Genomic DNA, 20,392 nt, shown 5'->3' on the forward strand with positions numbered 1-20,392 from the left:
AATAGTATGTTGTATTTTGTAGGATAAAAAGATTTTGGTAATTTTTATCCTACACTAAAAATTGAGACATATTTTTTTTATTATTTATTTCATACACGGAAAAATCTATCACAATTTATTACTTTGCTTGTAATGCCTCAAAACAAAATAAGTCTTCAATCACAATCAGTTATTCGTTTATAATATTACTTCATACACGTATATGCACTGTATATAATTAAACATAAAATGTACATTTTTTTAGAAATAAAGCTGTAAATATTAACTCCGTCGCATGCTCCACAGCTGTGATGGTAAATGTTGGCAATCCGCCAAAATGACCGGTTTGTGACTGTCTACTATGGTCAGACATAGACCAGTTTGGATGTGTACCATTTGTCCAGACTGAAAATTACAAAACTTTCTAGTAAAGCAAGTTAGATGTACTAATTAGGCCTACAACATTTATAAAAGAAACTGGTAATGTGTTGAAATAAACCAATGAGTTCTTAGCTGATTATCTACGCTGAAAGCACTTTCTTTCTAGTTGTTACACTGAAATCAAACTCAGGGCACACTCTTGTATTAAAAATAATATAAAAAAGTTAGAGAAAGATCCTAACCCGCACCCCTTTCCACAAAACAAGATTTTAGAATTATTTAAAGCGCTATTCATTCTACACTTATCTTTCATAAGAATTTCTGTTCAAATATCACCGTGACATGTATTATCAACACGTTAAACCACTACCCTTACATACCAGGTCGTGTGGCAACTTCATGTCTCAACCTTTTTGTTATTTCATTGGTTTCATTCACCATAGTCCCTGGTTCCAATAGTTTTAATAATTAGGATACTGTACTCACATACCTGGTCATATGACCATTCGTGATTGTTGCTCACGCCACAAGATTGTACGACCACATTGTTGTCTTTCTTAAAACAGCACATCATTCCGTGGCGTAACTCGTTATCAGCGGATAATTCCCAGTACTACAACATATACGAAAGTATGCTCGCTTAAACTATAATATACAGACATGCGTAGTATACATTTTAGAATTTGAGATCTATATATGATAATATATAAACATACATGTAATATAACTGTAAAAATAATAGTAAAAATAATATTTATGCTTGTATTTAAGGACCAAGTACTTCAGAACAGAATAATTTGGCTTAAAGACAAACCTGAGGGATACATGAAGTTTTTGATAATATGTATGGTATACATACATACATATGTATATATAAAGCAAGGAACGAAATTCAAAAGTAATGCATCACGTGGGGACATAAATACCTGAGGTCCCCCAGAGTGGTGACAGGGATAGGCTAGCAAGAGTTCATTAGAACCATAACCATTTGTCCTGCCATCTACACAAAGGTTAGATTCGTTGTTCTGTATCTGCAAAAGATGGGACGCATTTCTATATGTATGTGTCAAAAAAATAGAAGCATTGTTCTATGTGAATTTGAGCCCTTTTTATGAAATTTGTATAAAATTGGGTGCCTTGACTTTTCTGTTAAGGGAAAGACACATTGTGTAGTGATTCGACAAGGCACGCATTTATTTTTATATCTAAGATTTTCTGATCTGAACTAGTGGAGTAATACATGGCATAAGAGTTTTCTATGGCACGCCGATTGGTTCAAAATTATTTTCTGCACAACGATCACGATTTTATACACGAACTAGAAGAAAAATATACACGAGTAAAATAAAAATGCATGTATCGGTAAAAATTGCACATAGTTTAAAAGATTTTTACACAAACATAACGAAAAATACACGAATCCGATTTTTTTTACTCGATTAAAGGGTTTAATATGCACAAACAAAAATCGAAAATTGCACGAGCAGAGGAAACTAAAAATTACACAAACAATTTTACTGCGCATACAGCTGCGCATATCATTACTATGCACATAGAATATTCATAGTGTTCTTGGTTTTCTGTACTCTTTATCTCTTCATGTATGCTAAGCTGAATGTTATCGAGAATGGAAGTTGCTTTTTTACAATCCGATTTCGAATGAAGTGTTTCCATCTGATCTATGCGAGAGTATTTAAAAGCTTTTTGAAAATACTATGAATTTCTTATATTGACCGAGATCAAGGATGTATTATATGATGCCGGACAAAAATTGTAACAAGAATGAATCGGTACGTTTGTGCTACAATGCGGGGTTAAAAAAAAAGTACCATTGAGTATGATGCACTCGACTCCGAACTAAAAGTACCTAACGATGAACTACAGTACGGCTGACAAGGATCTTGATTTAAAAAAAATCATTTGAGGAGATTTTTTCCCCATTTCGGAATAGGAAATTAAATATTCAGTTGGCTAGATATATACAAATGTGTACATTTTTAAATTTAAAAAGTGAGGATTACCTTAGATGTACACAACGTATTTTTAATGTCAAACATAAAAATATTTTATTTCTATTTACATATGTATCCAAACTTATAAAATATCCGATATCAATTTTGGTTGGATATCTGTAGCCTACTTTTTGTTATGATTTTTTCCATAATATTTCATATTTTCAGTTATAAACTTCGAAATAAAAACAAGATATTTCTTGTAAGCGTTGCCCTCATTCGCAATGGCGATTACTTGATAATAAATGTTTTTATTTTTGATAAAAAGGACCAGATAAACGGAGAATATACTTATATACTTTATGTACATGCGCTTTTGTTTTTTGTTAATTAAATTTGTCCAAATGAAATAACAAAACTCTACTCAAATAATCCTGGCTATGGAAAAACACATGATCAGTGGCGGACCTGGCTCGTTGACCGATTGGAGTCCCAGTATAAATTTATTTAAGTTTCAAATCGTTGGACCATAATGACACACCAAGACTTTTAAAACTTTGTGAATTACTAAATACATCTACATACAATGTCATCAATAAAATGGGAATGGATACTGCAGTTTGATAATAAATGAAAAGAAAATAAAACTTGTTTTATCATTCTTGAAAAATGCAAATAAATTATGTTCTAAATAGAGCACAATTTTTGCAAATATTTTCAAAGAAAACAAATTCTCTTTACATTTAGAATTCGTATTCATAAAATTTTAATAATTTATTTCCCAAACACTAAATTTAAGTTTTTTGTAATAACACTTTTCAACCCAAATCTATGGCCAGTATAACAAGAACATGACTGTATAATCATAAAATGAAATTAATCGGCAAACGGGCCTGTAGAAGTCCCCCCTCCTCCCTACTTTTTTCTGAGTATTATAGACTTTTCAACAGTAAATATTCCTTATATCCTGGTTGACCCCCTAACCTTCAATTTTTAAATGTTGTTAGGTCGAGCGCAAATTCCAGGATATGGACGGTAAATTATAATATTTATCGTTACAGTTTTAGGTTGAATTGCAATCCTGATTTCGATCGACTACTTCATGTACGCTTAAATTCATAGAAAAATATTTTAGCTAGTAGCATCAGGAGGGGCATGTCCCTCCTCCTTTTCGTTTTCTTTTCTTTGGCAAACATAACCTTTTTCTATCGTAAATATCCACTGAAAAGCCTCATCCCCTTTTTTTGTTTGGTAGTTTAAATCTAAGTAATATATGCTTATGTGTTTCGAAAAGAAGGTGGAATATTTAAGGTGCCTCACTACCTCAACGAAATAGGATTTTCTAGTTTGGACACCCCCCCCCCCGCCTTTTTTTTTTCGCTTGTCATGCAATTAGACTTTTCAGGTAATTTGTCAAAAAAAAATTCTAACCCCCTCCCCACTATTAAAAGTGATGATATACCGATATTATCTGTGTCTGTTTATCATAATTTTAAATTGTTTTAACTCCTTTATATGCATTTTACCTATTCAAACCAAACTCGATAAAAAAAACATTATATATTAAGCTTAAATTCACATAACTAAAACGACTACAATTTACATACAATTTTCTACATTTACATGGATATTTATGAAATCACTACACATTGTTCAAAATTAAAGACTACATGTTCTACTTTGTCAAATACATAATTATATATAAAAAAAATAAATAATTATATTCGATCGTTTCAATATAAAACTTAAAGTTGCGCAATTATTTGCCTTATTTTTATTTTTTACTGTTTATTTCCAAAAAGTTTTCTGTCAAATTCCACAACCCAGATGATCGCAACAATGCTTCAAAATCTCTGTATGAATTGCTAGTAATCCTTAATCAAAAGGTACTATTGATGTGTCAAATAACTATAAATCGATTAGCGTACAGGTGTCTTTCATTCCTTCACCAGCAGGGAGGGTTCTCTCTGTACGAAAAGGTCACGCATCCACATCCTTAATTATTACCGACGTACACACAGTGGGTGGTGGAGGAGAAGAGTTTGATTTGTTGTTAACTGCCCTGTATTACATCAAATGCTGTTTTTATTAATTTTATGAAGACCTTTACTATATCAATGTTTTACACTTTCAAAAGAAATTGCTATATAGACAATGATAGAGGAATGACACAATTTAAAAATCTAACAATTAAACACACATCTGGTAATATGCATCCCTTTTACGTTATTTATACATGTATAGAATGTTTTTAATCGGGGGTCTTCATATTCCATACTTAAGATTGTGTGTAAATTTATACATGCATAAAACACATTGTACATATTCTTGAGAGTCTAGCGGAATTCTAAAAGACTGAATCCTTTTTAAAAAGATTAAATAAATATTACTAACACGTTACTCATCCTTTAGGATAAATTTATAGGTTTCAAGCATCCGAGCCACCCTGAGCTGTTCTCTAATGAATATTAATGAAATGTGCGCAATGAGGATGCGTCGTATATTATGTCGATGTTGTATTCGTGCAGTTTTCGTTTTTATGTTTGTGTAATTTTCTCACTATATCGTGTAAATATTTTGTTGATTGTGTAGTTTTTCTGTAGTTTGTGTAAATTTCAATAACTTTGTGTATACTTTCCTCACTTTGTGTAAGTTTTTACTTACTCGTGTAATTTTTGTTTAAGGTCGTGCAGAAAATAATTTTGAACCAATCGGCGTGCCATAGTTTTCATTTGTTTCATTATCAGATATGACGAGAGGAGACAGTCTACACTGAAACGGAGAGTATAAAAGGTACATTTAAATTTACCATTCCTTTGGCCTTTAAGTTTTCGGGAACATAATAGTGTACATATTGTCGTATAGTGTCTAGGAAGTATTGGAAGGATCTGCAGTTGTTCTTTTTTCTGATCATCAGTCTTTCTGTGATGTCTCCACTCTGGAGTTCCTGTTATAAATAGAATAAAAATACGTATGTACAAAACTCTAGAAACGGTCTTTGAAATTGAATGTACTAGTTTGTAGTTAGTGAACAGTATTCCAGCTCAAAAGTCCATTTTAACAATACAATTCAGGAGAAGAGCAAACGTGGACCCATAAAACCTCAGAAGTGGAATGAAGTGTCGTGGGGGGGGGGGGGGTAAGATCAATTTTTTCAGTACCAATTTCTTTCCAAAACACTATCAAATATCTTTTATTTTAGATCTTAACTGAAACATGCTTGTTGAAAGTGTGTGTATGGGTGGGGGGGGGGGCTAAACCTACACCCAAATGTGCAATGTATATATTATGTATATCTCTGCAAAAAGAAAGGGGGGGCTAAGCTCCCTCTAGCCACCCAGTTCCGATGCCTTTGGGGTGAGCATCCTCTGCCGACCGGTCACACACGTTGTGAGCTACTTGTCCTGATCGGGAAATAACGGTAAAATCCGTGGACATATCTACCTTTAAATAATGGCCTTACATTTAGAACGGAAAATTGTCAATCAGCATTTGATTTAATGATAAATCTATTTTCTGTCAAGGTCATCGGATCGACCGTAGAACATATGAAATGATGACTTAAAACGAGACTTTTCTTGATATTCTTCATTGGAGAGAGGTGAACTTCAGTACCAAATTTTTTTCCAAACACCACCACTTTCCCCATTTTAACCTATACTAAGACTATACTATCTGTGGAAAGTGGGGGGTGGGGGGGCTAAACCTACGAAGATATGTTCTATGTCTATACTAAGTATATATTTGGAAAAAAAGTGGGGGGGGGGGGGCTACCCCCCCCCCGGTTCTAGATCCGCGCTATGCCCAAATGTGAAACAGATATGTCAAAATAGGTGGTATATCTTTCATATCCAGCTAACTGGGACATATCGAGTCGACATATAAGAATGAAAGTATCCATCGTTGATGGATAATATCCTTATTTCGAGTTGAATGCCACAGCAAGTGTTTTCTTCTTCTCATATATAAAATTTTACTAATTCTACTTATATGAATAAAACTATCTGGTAATAACGAGGCGCAATTGGTACGAATTAGAGTTTCAACAGATTGTTTGAAACTCAAGCATCTTTTCAATATCAACCAACAGCAGAGTACATGTGTGTGCAATCAGAATGTTTTAAACAAAAATAGTTTTGTATATACAATTAATGATAAGATAAGAAAAACAATAGTTTTGTAAATAATTAATGATAAGTTAAGAAAAACAATCAAGTTTTGTATTTTTTCGATAGACATCGCTACAATCAACCCATAAACTTTGAATGAAATTTGCCAGGGATCCAACGGCAACGTGTTGACTCAGACCCCTGTTATTGCAAGGATGACCTGCAAAGTGTCACCTTCCCTTACTTTTGTACATGTATATACCTATCACTTGCATATGGTGTTTATGCCTCTCAGCTGAATAGAAACGTAAGACACTGCAACAACTTTATATGAAACAAGGATATTACCAGTCTCATTTGAATTAAGTCATCATTTTTAGCCGGGCTTATTGCTCAAAGAGCAATTGCCGGCTTATGTCATTCTGTTCAAGGCAGGAAGTTGACCCCATAGTCGCCATTTTAAAGTTACGTGCAAAAATATAATTTTACTCTCAACCGCTTTTGAGATAATACAAACGCTAAATAAAGCAACAAAAATAAAACGAAGTTTAATCTATATAAATAAACATTAGTAGTAATGACTTTTGAAAACTTCAGTCCTAAGTCAAAGAACATATTAGCGTGAAGATCTTTGATTTTTGATTCAGTGTTATCGTAGTTCTCTACACATGCGAGGTAAAGCAGGAGAGGGAACCAGACTGGCCTGTTTGTTTACATTCAGCTGCGGTACCAGAAACATTCTGATTCTGACAAAATCGGACCGTGGTATTAGGATTGAAAAACTCACTGTCAGTGTCTTACCATTTATATTGATAGTTTTAAAATAATTTTTTCATCAAAATATAAACGTGATTCATGTAAGAAATTCATTCTACTCTGTAAATGAGCCCGGCTCTCTGTACTTCTGAGTACTTTGATTGAAGTTTTAGGATCGATTCGATGATCTTGTAAGCAAATACAGGCTATCAAAATGCCATATGCTGATTGACGTTTTTATACTAACTGTTAGGCCATTATTTACAAATTGATATGACTACCGATTTTTCGGTTTTCCTGATCAATGCAGAGCACACAGCGGATGTTACCGGTCAGCAGGGGATGTTACCGGTCAGCAGCGGATGTTACCGGTCAGCAGGGGAGCTTCCTCCTCCATCCCACCTGATCCCGCCTCTTGGAGGTCTGTGTTTTCTCTGCCCCCGATCTGTATTGTTTAAACGGACTTTCAGTTTGGATACTCTTTGTTATACCTATATTTTTTTCACATAGCGAAAGAACCCATAAAAAGGGTCTGTTTTAAAAAGGGTTATTGTTCATGACTGATGAAGATTAGAAAATTCCAAGACTAGGAAACAAATGACCTACCTACGACATTTGAATATGATATCGCGAATTTAAAAACAATATCATTTAAACATGCATATGGGCTATTACAGATATATGGCCATGAACTATTATTGCACTACTGCTCCATTCCAGTGGCAATCCAAATGGGGCCTAGGGGCAAAAGAATAGCTAAAGCTTTTACAAATGCAAGTAAATATACCGATTTATTTTCTCAAATGACATATGTCTGAAGTTACAGCAACTGTTTTTAACAGGCTATATTGATTCAAAGTTGAACACAATCAATTCTATAACAATATCGAGTGCCAGCAACAGTTCTACTTGCCTTTTTTCCTGATATTTCCATGAACACTTTGGCGTACTCATCCATCCAGACGCCGATGACTCTATCGTTGTTGTTCGTCTTCGCCTTGTTCAGATCTTTTACCCAGGCCACGTTCCGGTATAAGTGGGCAGCGTTGGAGCATGGTATCATTTCCACTGACCCACCGCATTGCCACACCTACTAAAAATTCATTTTAAAAATCCGAAACTTTGTTTTCGTGGTAGTTTGAAGCGATTACGCCTACTTATATACCATTAAATATCATTCTGAATGACATACATTGAACATATAAATGACAATTTCTAGCGGGACCTCCTACAATGGTTTTATTCTGCACTACAAACTAAACTGGAAATTGATGTATCCTCGGTAAAGTTTTAAAAGAGGTGTTGAGACAATGCTCGGGGAGTAAATGAATGGTTTACAATACAGAGGCTCAATGCAGGTCGTAAAGAAAAAGTATATGAATGCAAACTTGTTTATTATTAGTTAAAGACTTTTTTTCATGTTTTTTAAAAGTATAATTTTCAATTACAATGTACAATATTTTTCATTTGACATATTTTTTTGGCAGATCTTTAACAGGTAACTGAATTATTCTCTATGGATTGACTGACCTTGATGGAAAGTTCGTATTGTTCAGCTCCCCAGACTTTCATTCCAAGGTCAAACCCCCCAAGACTCTGGAAATACGTCCTATTGATTGCAAAAGCCATACCCTGAATACCGGGTGCCCTAAACAGAGATAATATTTTCACAATTCAGCTTTGTCTAAAGAAAATGATATAAATTTTTCATTATTTTTAAAAAAAAAAGCCAACAGTCCTAGCACAAATGCTAAAACTATCAAGATTTTTGGAACATTTTTTTTAAGGACGCGAGCAAAACGTTTAACAATCAATGTCTTTTTTCTCAAAACAGGCCATGTACTATATTATAAGTCATCCATCCAAGAAAATAATGGTTCCATTGGTTTCTTAAGCAAGATTTTGAATACAAGGTATACCGACTCTAAACATGACTTTGAGTACAAGACAAAATACCAAGAAATAACATTTTGATTTATTCTCTATTTGTGACATTTGTGCCATCAAATGTTGTGTTTATTTCTCTTAATGGAAAGTGAAGATAATGAATAGTGATCGAACTATTAAAAAAATTAATAAAAAATACAAATCTATAAACAGGGATTAAAATATGCACCCAAAAGAATTAGAAACGGATGCTTAGGAAGAGGGAGCCTTCCCCGAACACATCTGCCGAGGGCTCTAAGTATTCATCAGATAGATCTTATTAGATTGATCATGTTTTTTTTTGTTTAACGCTGGGTCGGCAATATTTCAGCTTTAGTTCAGCGGAATATTTCGTCGTCAAATTGTAAGCATAAACAAGTCTAAAATTTGGAACAACATCCAAATTACGACCTAAATTCACATTACTTAATGTTTTATCTAACAAGGTAAAATAAAATCAACAACATTTTAACTTTAAAAAAGATTGTTGAAATTTCTGTAGCGTCAACTTATCTGTCAGTAACCTGACTCGGTTTAACATTTATCCGTGTTCTTCAATATTCACTGGATTCTGCACTGGAATCGTGATCGAGTTTGATTTGTATTCTTATGTCGACATGACATACTCAGTATACCAGTGAGCTCAAAATAGAAGGTACAACACAGTCTGATATATCTGTCTAATATTTCGATATATTAACTTGAAAAAAGACGTTAATGGTAATCTAACAACAAAGTTCTATGATAAATGTGATGGCTTAAACTTTTCAATTGTCAACTTCCCTTACTTATGCAGCAATATACCTTCATCACCTGCATATGAAGTTTATATTTCTCAATTGATTCGATACGCGAGAGCATGCTCTACGTATGAACAATTTCTAAAACGAGGTAAACTATAGACGAACAAGTTGATGAAACAAGAATATCAGCAGTCTCGTTTAAAGTCATCATTTCATAAGTTCTATGGTCAATACAATGATGTCGAAAGCAATCTATCATTAATTTAAATGCTGACTGACTAATTCATACAAGCACTAATTGTTTGGCCATTAAATACACCCTGAATTGAAGACGAATTTTTCCGTTATTTCCCGATCTTGAAAAGGCTGGTGTGACCAGTGCAGGGGATGCTCAACCCTCAATGGTACTTGATTCCACGTCTCTTCGTTATCTCCATATATAATTATCATTATTCTATTATCTCCACCTCTTCCACTAAGTTCAGTTTTAGAATTTGATATTTATACTGATTATATCACAAGGGTTAAGCCAAAATCATGAGTACTTGATTGGAGCAAGTCGGTGAGGTCGACTCTTCAGATATTCAGATTTAGTCGGCACGTGATTTTCCGCCATGTAGAAATCAAATGTGACCATGTATACCGGGTCAGAAAGCTTGCCGTTCGTGATTTCAAAAGTGTCACCGTTGATTGAGCCCATTTTCGGGAAGACCATGACTTTAGGGTCATCTTTTATTCTCTGTAGTAAGGGCTCCAACCAGCCTGTAATTGTAAAACATGCCAACAATGTTACTAAAACACTTGTAAAATAGAGAGGGAAGAAAAAGCGATCTCCATTAATCTTTTTTTAGACTGTAAATCATCTATTAACATTGTCCAGATCGACTTTTTACTGCCAAAAATAAATAACACTTGGTGGGATTTCTTAGCAGTATCATATGGTGTCATGTTGAACTCACAAACATGTCTATTTTTCAAAGATATGAAGACCTAAAAGTCAGAATTTCCATGGGAGAATAGTGGGATTTTTAGTCCTAACAACTATCCCACCTTTTTCCCATGGGAGTAAAAATGTCAGATGGGATATTTTCTCCGATTTAGATATCTTTAAAAATAGACATGTCTTCGAGCTGAAGAAGGCACTATATGATAAGTTGCTTGGAAATCCCACAAAGTACTTCAAATAAACTTATTTGGACATATCACAATTAGAAATGTTTGTAAAAAGTCTGGAAAATGTCGTGACCAGAGTTCAATGTCGTACTGTTTATATTACCCTCATTCTAAATAACAGTTCTATGGATAGTAGTTTTTTTTACCTGGTGCTACTTCTAAATGAGAGTCCATGACGATGATGACGTCAGACTTTGCATGGTTTATGCCAGTTTGTCGTGACGTCATAAGCCCCTTACTTTCAGGTAATCGAATAAGAATCACTTTTGGGAGGTATGAAACGTACCGAGAAAGTTTAGATTTCAAATCATCTATAAAAATAAAATTTTATCATCAAAATTTAATGGATATGTTTTCAATTTGGAATATTGGTAAAACATTGAGTGTTAAACCGATTCTGATTGTTTGTATGGTGCTATGTAGATTTTTACCCAGGTTCGATCCATCGTCCACCAGAATAATTTCCCTGAGAAAATCAGAATTAGATTTGTCTAAAACACTGTGCACTGTTCTTAGTAATGTAGTAAAACCCTCATTTCGGAATGGAATTATGACGCTTACTTCCGGTAAATTGGCGTCATATTCAATATCATAACACCTGCAAATGTAGAAATAACATGTTAAATATTATATTAGTTTAGTATTCTCATTATTTGAATCGATACATATATGTACTTCAAAAGACTGAGGATGCCCCTTTCCCTGTATACTCTAGAAAAAACAATAGTATCTGGATACATATGATTATTATAAGAATTTTTACCCTTCTTCTGGAATATCTGGTGGGAAATTCCGGTGCAAAGAGATGAAATCACTGACGAAAGAATTGTACAAGTACAGTTCGTACCCTCTTTTATACTGGCGAAGGTCATCTCCTGAAAGGTCACTCTCTTTGATTGTGACCCCTGTGCCATTGTGTCCTACAATAAAACGAGTACAGGAATTATAAGTTTCACTTCCTTTACTAGTACTTTATATTCCAACACGTCAGGCCTAGCATTAATAGAGGATGGATCATGGAAATACATGTATTCCTTTAGGATGTCATCAAATGAATAAAAGGTACTCCTTAAAAAACTCGTCTTTCATTTTTTGCGAACATTTTTGTGTTTCTAGTGACGTAATGCGGACAGGTACGAATTTTAGTTCAGGGGTTTGGGTTAAATCTAGCAGAAGTTCCTGGGGGAAAAAGCTCTTTAACTGTTTTTGTGGTGAGACAACCGTTTACATTAGCTATGTTTTGTAGTGTATAAAGTATTTATAATTTGTACTTTTTAGAGATCATGTTTTCTTCGGTACGAATTGCGCACTTTTTCAGCAGACATATCTTTATATTCCTACGGAGTTACTGTAGAATTTATTAAATACATTCTACATGAAAATAACTAAACTTCTGCTGTGGCATTTTTTTTTAGAATAGTCCACAGTCTGAATAGTCTGATTAGGGTACTAGTATATTGCTGCATGAGTATGGGAATTTTAGGTTTATATATCTCAGTTACGCAATCTAGAGCATGTTCTACGTATGAACCAACTTTTAAAACGAGGTAAGTTATTGATAAACAAGTTGCTGAAAATAAGAATATCAGCAGTCTCGTTTAAAGTCATCATTTCGGAAGTTCTATGGTCGATACATTGACCTTGTCAGCAAATACAATCTTTAAGTCTAATGCTGACTAATGTTTTTCATACTTAAGTATGTTAGGCCATTATTTATGAGGGTTGATCCAAAAGTAATGTCACGACTTCGATGAAACTGCTATCAGTCGACTTAAAACAACAAAATTTTCAATCGTGGAAGCTACATTTATTTCAAATCAGACCTGAAAATTTCAATTCAACATGATTTATACTTTTTAAGATATCGGATTATATATAACGTGTGATAATGGTAGTCGCCGCACGTAAATAATGTCATAATTATGACGGATACGCACTGTCATACACTTTCAACGCGTCCCTTCGTTTCAAATAAAAATTTGAGATTTGCAAACACATTCACAGATTTCAATTTTTAAAGAATTCTTGGTAGGCCTCGTAAGCTCACTTTTTCCTCATTAATTCCTCTGTAAAAAATTGTAATTTGCATAAGACAAACTTATAATTTTACATTTCATTTTAACTGTCTGTCTTTTTTTTGACAACGTCACATGCAATAGCCGTTTAAGTCCACCCTCCCCTCTTTCGGTTTTCTTGTCATCTGCTGAGCATTCAATGACCCATCAACCATCCAAAATCGGTTAAACCATGCATCTGAACAACTCTTTCATTTACATCCTTTCCTCTGTGAGACAGACTTATGAATCAACCCAACTGTCTCTACTGCCGATTTCCCGATTTTAAAGCAAAAATGCATTACAGTTTGTTGTCACTAATGTGGCGATTTTCTTCCATTTCGACATTTCCTTTGATCAATGCATCAAAGTAAAACAACAATGTGTATGATAAAAATAGCAATGGTGTCATTTAATTTTCAACTTAAGACTAGAAAATATTGTAAATTTTGTCTTTTTAAAATTTGGGTGATAAGGTGCTTTGTAAAGATGCTTAGTTAATGTGTTTATCTTTTTCATTCTTAAAAAGTACACTTTGATTCGTGACGTTTGGGTGTGACGCGGCGACACCCCCTATGTTCTTTGTTTTAAACGTTTATAAAATAAATTCATTTAAATATTCTTAGATGAAAATTTCAATGTTAATTGGATTTATGATTGTGCATCTTTTGGTATATTGTATTTGATAATATGACGCCAAACATTAAAGATATGGACACAGTGACATTACTTTTGGATCAACCCTCGTACATACTGAATTGTCGACGGATTTTTCCGTTATTTCCCGTTCATGACAAGGAGCACACGGCGGGTGTGACCCGGTCAGCAGGGGATGCTCACTCCTCCATGGAACCTGATCCTACCTCTGATGTTTTTGGAAGTCCGTGTTTGCTCTGCTCCTGTTTTGTATTGCTTTATACACATTTGATCTTAAATACTGTTCGTTATCTCCATATATTTCAGCAACAATACAAAGAAGGAGATGACGCATAGCTATGTGGCCAAGATTGAAGCAGCTGTCCATCTGTCTAGAATAGGTAGTAAATCATATTCACATATATATGAAAAATAACAACTCGTATTATAAGCCCTACCATGCAAATTATATAAGAATGTAATGAATACCACAGCTGTGTTTTGATAAAACGTGGTCTGAAATGAGCTTATCTTCCAATCAATCTTGGTATCCCTCACACAGCTTTTGGAGAGATAAACTAATATTTGAAAGCAACAAAATTCGGCATCTTGTCTATGATCGTCATGGGAAAAATGCATCTGCTGCAAATTTAATTAATTCTAAACACAGTGCATGAATAAGCAAAGAAGTAGATCATACACTTAACAAAAAATCATTTGAAATTTATTTTTGTTTTGCACAAAATTACGAAAGTACAAAATAAAGATATTCATATAACACTGAAGGGATATACATATACATTTATTAACATACAATTATTTAAACATTATATTGGTTGTGCATAATATCCAACAAAAAAGGGACATCTCCAGTCTTCAAACGTGAATGTCTAAGCGCTTCTGCTTCTCGAGAATTTCTCCTATGTTTCTAATTTCATTTTCAGCTGATGATTAAAAATCACAATAGTATAAATACATATTTGATCTATACCAATAATACTTTTGAACATACATGTTCCTGTATTCATGATCAATTGAACAATTCAAAATAAAATTCTCCTTTTCAACTCAAACTGACAAAAATAAAGATTATCATTCAGAATGTGGGTATATCTTTCAGAATGTGGGTATATCTTTCCTTCTCAATCATTATAATAAATGTGCACTTTTAAAATCTATACTTTAAATTTGCAATCAATTAAATATATTTGATTGGAATTAGTTTGTTCAGCAGAGACGTACGCATACATAAGACTTTGGTTTAAGTCAAGTATAGTTAATATATTTCAATTTTTCGACACCAGAATGCAGGCTCGGATCTGAGATTACGGATATTGAAAGACATTTGCTCTTTAAACCACCACCTCTCGAAAAAGAGGGAGGTCAACATTACCGCTACATTGCCAAAATTTTCAACTCATTACCGCTACATTTTGTCAGATTTTCGACCGATCATTACCGCTACATTTTCCGGCAAAAAACAACTCATTACCGCTACATACTGAATCAGCCAAAAACAACTCATTACCGCTACATATCGATTTAGCCAGGCATAGTTTGGTTTACATGAGTTCTAATCAACAGAATTCCTTCACTATCTAATCAGAATGAGTAGATTGAGTACATATATATAAATAACTCTGCAGTCGGAATTTAATTATTTAGCGTCATCTGAACATTATGGCCACCATTGAGAAGTTTGTTACAAATCGAGGGAATGCCGGCTTACTTATCGATTTTTTATAAATTTAGAAAAAAAAATAAGACTTTCAAAAACTCAAAATTGTGGGGATACGTTGAAAAGAGTTGCAAAAGCAGCTGCAAAACAGACCTCGACGAATTATTTGATGATTTTAATTTTAAAAAACCCATCCTGTTCAAATTATATTCCCCGTGGTAAATTGCACATGTATAGGTTGTACTGTACACGCATAAGTGGCTGGCTAACGAAAGAGGCAATGTAGCGGTAATGTATACTTTTTTATGTCCGTAAGGTTTTTTGTAGCGGTATTTCGGTAATGAAAATTTTGAAAATTGAAGTCCACAACTTGTATTTCTTACAAATATACAAGAAAGAAGTTGAAAACACAAATTATATTCTAAATTGCAAAAGGACCCTTTCTTGCATTCCACCGTATTTCAAATTGAAGTCCACAACTTGTATTTCTTACAAATATACAACGACAGCTGCTTCCAAACTTCTTTAACATAAGAAAACTCTATAGCACCCAGATATTGAGCCCCTGATTCATAATCATCCCTCGTGTTCATGTTTTTTCTTCGCCCATACCGGGGTATATATTGTTGAACATTACTCTTGAAGTTTCTCCATCGCTACTGTTAATTATCTTTTTGAGGAGTAAAGAAAAAGGCTTGATAGAACATTTATTGGAACCCGCTACGTATCTTTGTTTGTAAGGATTCTTATGAAGTTTCGGTATCTTATATAGAAATGGTAATTCAAATTCAGTTTGGTTGTTTAAAATATTAACAATATTCAAAACTGACCTATGATTTTGAGCAATGTCCTCCTTAGAAAGGGAGCTATGAGTATATGTTAGATTACCACTTGTAGAATTAAATCCAAGTTCCTCTAAAATACATTTTATATTGTTAGCCTCACAAATAAAGACGATGTTGTAACCTGCTTTGCCAGCAGGCACCAGTACGTACTGATCATGTAATCTATCTAATTCTTTTTTCACTTCTGGATTATTGAATAGAGAAAGATACTAATAGATGGCTTTCATATTGCCCTTCAATTGCTTAATGCGTGATTTCAATATACTTCTGACACTTTCAATCCATTCTAACAAAGTGCCAAGGTTTTTTTTTTCATGGCTGGCCCATCGCCTGGCGTAATCTTCTACAGAATCCATAATATTTATGAAATTACGCTAGTTGAAGGATCGGTGTTGCCTATATTTATGACCTTTTCAAATAAGTGATCTAAGGCCCTCGTTATTAACTATATTTACGTCACCTTCGAGAGAATTGTGCAACAATATATTCAAGAAGTGGTGTGAATCAGATGTGGATACTCAAAAATTCCAAAGAACTTTTGGACAATTTGAAATCACAAGATTTTACCAAAATTAAAAGCTTAAAAAAACTTACGACTTTTGAACTTTATACACAACCATTCCCCACGATAAATTAAAGTCCAGGCTTTTTGATATCATTGACAGCAGCTTTTTCAATAAAAATGGAACAGGTAAATTTACTTACTTGGTCATTGGTCATTTGCAAAATTATTTTGTTAAAACGCATTCTGATTGACACACAAGTACTCTGAAGTCGACATCAAAAAGATGCTTGAGTTTCTGATTGACAATATCTACCGGTATGTGGTTTTTTAGAGACCAGGTCTTCCAACAATCTATTGTAATTCCCATGGGTACCAATTGCGCTCCGTTGTTAGCAGACCTATTTTTGTATTCATATGAAGCAGAATTTTTGCAAAATCTTATGCGTGAAAAGAAAAAAAACTCTAGCTGTGGTCCTCAACTCAACATTTAGATATATCGACGACGTATTGCCAATTAACAATGGTAATTTCCATTCCTATGTCGATATAACATATCCTGATGAGCTTGAGATAAAAGATACCACAGAGTCTGCATGACACTTATGTTTCATACTTGGATATTTTACTTGAAAAAGACGTTAATGGTAATCTAACAAGCAAGCTCTATGACATACGTGATGACTTTAACTTTCTATCGTCAACTTCCCTTACTTTTGCAGCAATATACCTTCATCAGCTGCATACGGCGTTGATATCTCTCAGATTATTCGATACGTAAGAGCATGCTTATTATTGAAAATTATTGAAAAACAAGATGATGAAACAAAAATTTCAGGAGTCTCATTTAAAGTCATCATTTCATAAGTTCTTTGGTTGATACAATGACCTTGTCAGCAAACACAATCTATCATTGAGTCAAACACTGACTGACGTCAATTTTTCATACCAATTTTTAGTCCATTATTTATACAATGAATTGACGACGGATTTGCCCGTTATTTCCCGATGATGACAAGGAGCACATGGCGGGTGTGACCAGTCAGCAGGGTATGCTCACTCCGTCATGACACATGATCCCACCTCTGATGTGGAGGTCCATGTTTGCTCTGCTCCTATTTTGTATTGTTTTATGGACTTTGATATTTAATACTGTTCGTTATCTCCATATCCTTCACTGTAATAATGAGTTCAGTAGGACTATAGTTATAGGGCGAAGAAGAGCATGAATAATGTTTAAGAAACTCGATATCCAGGACCTGTAAAATTTTCTTGTAATTAAAAAGTTTGAAAGCAATAGTCAATTTATATTTGTAGGAAAAACAAAGTGCGGCCTTTAACTTGAAATGTGGTGGAATACAAGACTATGCGTAGTAACGAATGAAAAGAGACAGCGTTTATTACAAAACCGATGCTAATGACTACGTTAACGTCTCTGTGTAGCAGATTAAAAAGTCTCATCACATTGACATTGTTACACTGTGGACTGGAAAGATTCCCAACACTATCAACATTTTCATTGTATCCGTAGGGAAAGTCTGTCCCTAGTTTTTAATCCAAAATTCTTCTCGTTGTCTATGAAAAGGTGTACTCAATGGTGGTCTATTTGTTGAAAAAGACCTCTGTGAATGTCAGGAGGTCAAAATTTAAAATTCATAGGATTTTTTTTACTTTTAGACTATACTACTTTAAAGAATAATTATTAAAGAGTCCTTGTTGATTTTGAGGTCAGATGTCGATGATCAGGTAAGAAATTCATATTTGTTTACACATTTTCATATGATAACACACCATATCAAATCCACAATCAGAGGTGACAGAAGTGGCATAAAGAGCAAGATAGACAAAGACCCCTTTTTGACCCATGGTTTGTGGCGTCTCAAAGAACAATGCAATAGTTCATCAATAAAAACCTGTTGTCAGCCCTATTACAAAATAACTATTGATTTTAAGTTACGGAGTAAGCAAAGGTTTAAAAGAAATCGCCATTTTCCATATTTTTTATTCGCGTGTGAATTTACTTCATAAATTTTATGCACATTTTGCAGGAAACATAAATAAAAAAGTTTAAGATTATCGACAGACATCTATGAAAGGGGCAAAACACGGACCTCCGGGGATTCCAGAAGTGGGATAAGATGCCTAGGAGGAGTAAGCAGTCCCTGTTAACCTTACAACTTACGCATGCGTGAGGAACACTAGCAGAAATGGTTGCATCCATCTATTTCAACACACATTTCTTAATTGACCATTTTTGGCACAGGGTCCTGTACCCTTCCAATATTGGGAATTTCAAATCGAAAAAGTGGTAAAATTGGGAAATTTTGAGGTTAGACAATATGTTAAAAAGTTGAATAAAGAGTTTGAAGACTGAATCCCTGTTCACACCTGTATGAATCATTAAAATGTCAAAATTCAAGTTTGTTTTAATAAAACTGCACTGAAAAATTCAGCCTGCGTGTCATTTTGGGAATTTTTTACCTTAATTTTTTGGGGGGGAAGTAAATTTTCAATTGGGAAAGGGTCCTTTTACAAGACCTGGATGCAAGGGTTATTAAGCCTGAAACATGATCTAACTTACCTGGACCTTCGTCCCTGCTAACATGGAAGTATGCCTTTCTCTTTAACACTTGTGATACTGTCTGTTGGTTTGTCTGTTTTGTAATGGACTCTAACTCCTGTACTGAAATGCCCTTTTCCGATGACCAGAAGTAAAAACACATGAAAGGATATAACATCAATAGTAAAGTAAAATACAATCTCTTTCGGCGAATCATGGATGAAGAAAAATATTTCATCGCTAAATGTGCGATAGAAGATATACTTTTATTTCATCACTGTGTGATGGAAGCGATACTTCAGTGTATCTATGAATTCGGTGTACTTAACCTTAAACCTTTCATAAAAATAAATAAATAATCAATGGATACCCCCATATGTCGCAGTGTTGAGGTTGACAAAACAATAACCAGAAAAAATTAAACAATGGACAGGCTCAGTAATTATGTAAAGGAACGCCGGCCTCGTATGCTTGATCCTCGAAAATTTTTGTCAATTTTAATGGCTATTCAGTATAAATTATGAACTATTGATGAAGTCTATCTTTCTACCTGTCTATCCATCCAAAAGGATTAAAAATCACATAAAATCAATTTCGTTTGTACCTGTTATTATCAAATAAAGGGAAAACACTGATCTAAATACCAGGCCATACATGTATCTTCGATAAAAAGGAATTAAGGATTTCCATCCCTAATGGGACCTAATTCCCTACCCTTAAATGTCCGTCAAGTACATAACACACTGATATTATATTAAAGCATTTTATAGTGGAAAAGGATTGCCCGCGAGAAAGTTTTTAAAATGTCATTAATTAAGCAGTAGTTAATTAACAAAGATTGCATTGAAGTCTATGGGGAAAAACGTTTTTTCAAAATAAAAATTTAAATAATTTGAATATCAATAAATCCTGCGGTGGAGAGATGCATTGAAACATTAAAAATAGAATGGCGATTGAAAGCAATTTTTTTACCAGCTAAATTTTTTTTAATTGATTTTTTTTATTAATTAAAAAAAGGGGAGATAACTCTACCAAAACTCAAGGTCATAAATTAGGACACATCCCACTATACATACTAATAGTAATAAGTGGGAAATA

General features: G+C 33.9%; 1 protein-coding gene across 1 annotated transcript; it reads right to left on the minus strand.

Annotated features, from left to right (window-relative positions):
* Positions 1-139: 139 nt before the first annotated feature.
* LOC134233788 (polypeptide N-acetylgalactosaminyltransferase 5-like) lies at positions 140-19,565 on the minus strand (the record flags this gene model as incomplete). The annotated part of the gene is made up of 11 exons (XM_062715791.1): positions 140-384; positions 851-973; positions 1,287-1,391; positions 5,122-5,250; positions 8,079-8,267; positions 8,708-8,825; positions 10,392-10,608; positions 11,166-11,330; positions 11,451-11,617; positions 11,783-11,939; positions 19,316-19,565. Coding segments are annotated over 11 exons (1,743 nt in total), but the record flags the coding sequence as incomplete, so codon positions are not given.
* Between the last annotated feature and the right edge of the window lie 827 nt (positions 19,566-20,392).

The sequence above is a fragment of the Saccostrea cucullata genome, unplaced genomic scaffold (assembly GCF_032062105.1).
Source record: "Saccostrea cucullata isolate Sc308-1 unplaced genomic scaffold, CSIRO_AGI_Scuc_v1 ctg116, whole genome shotgun sequence".
NCBI classification, from domain to species: domain Eukaryota; kingdom Metazoa; phylum Mollusca; class Bivalvia; order Ostreida; family Ostreidae; genus Saccostrea; species Saccostrea cuccullata.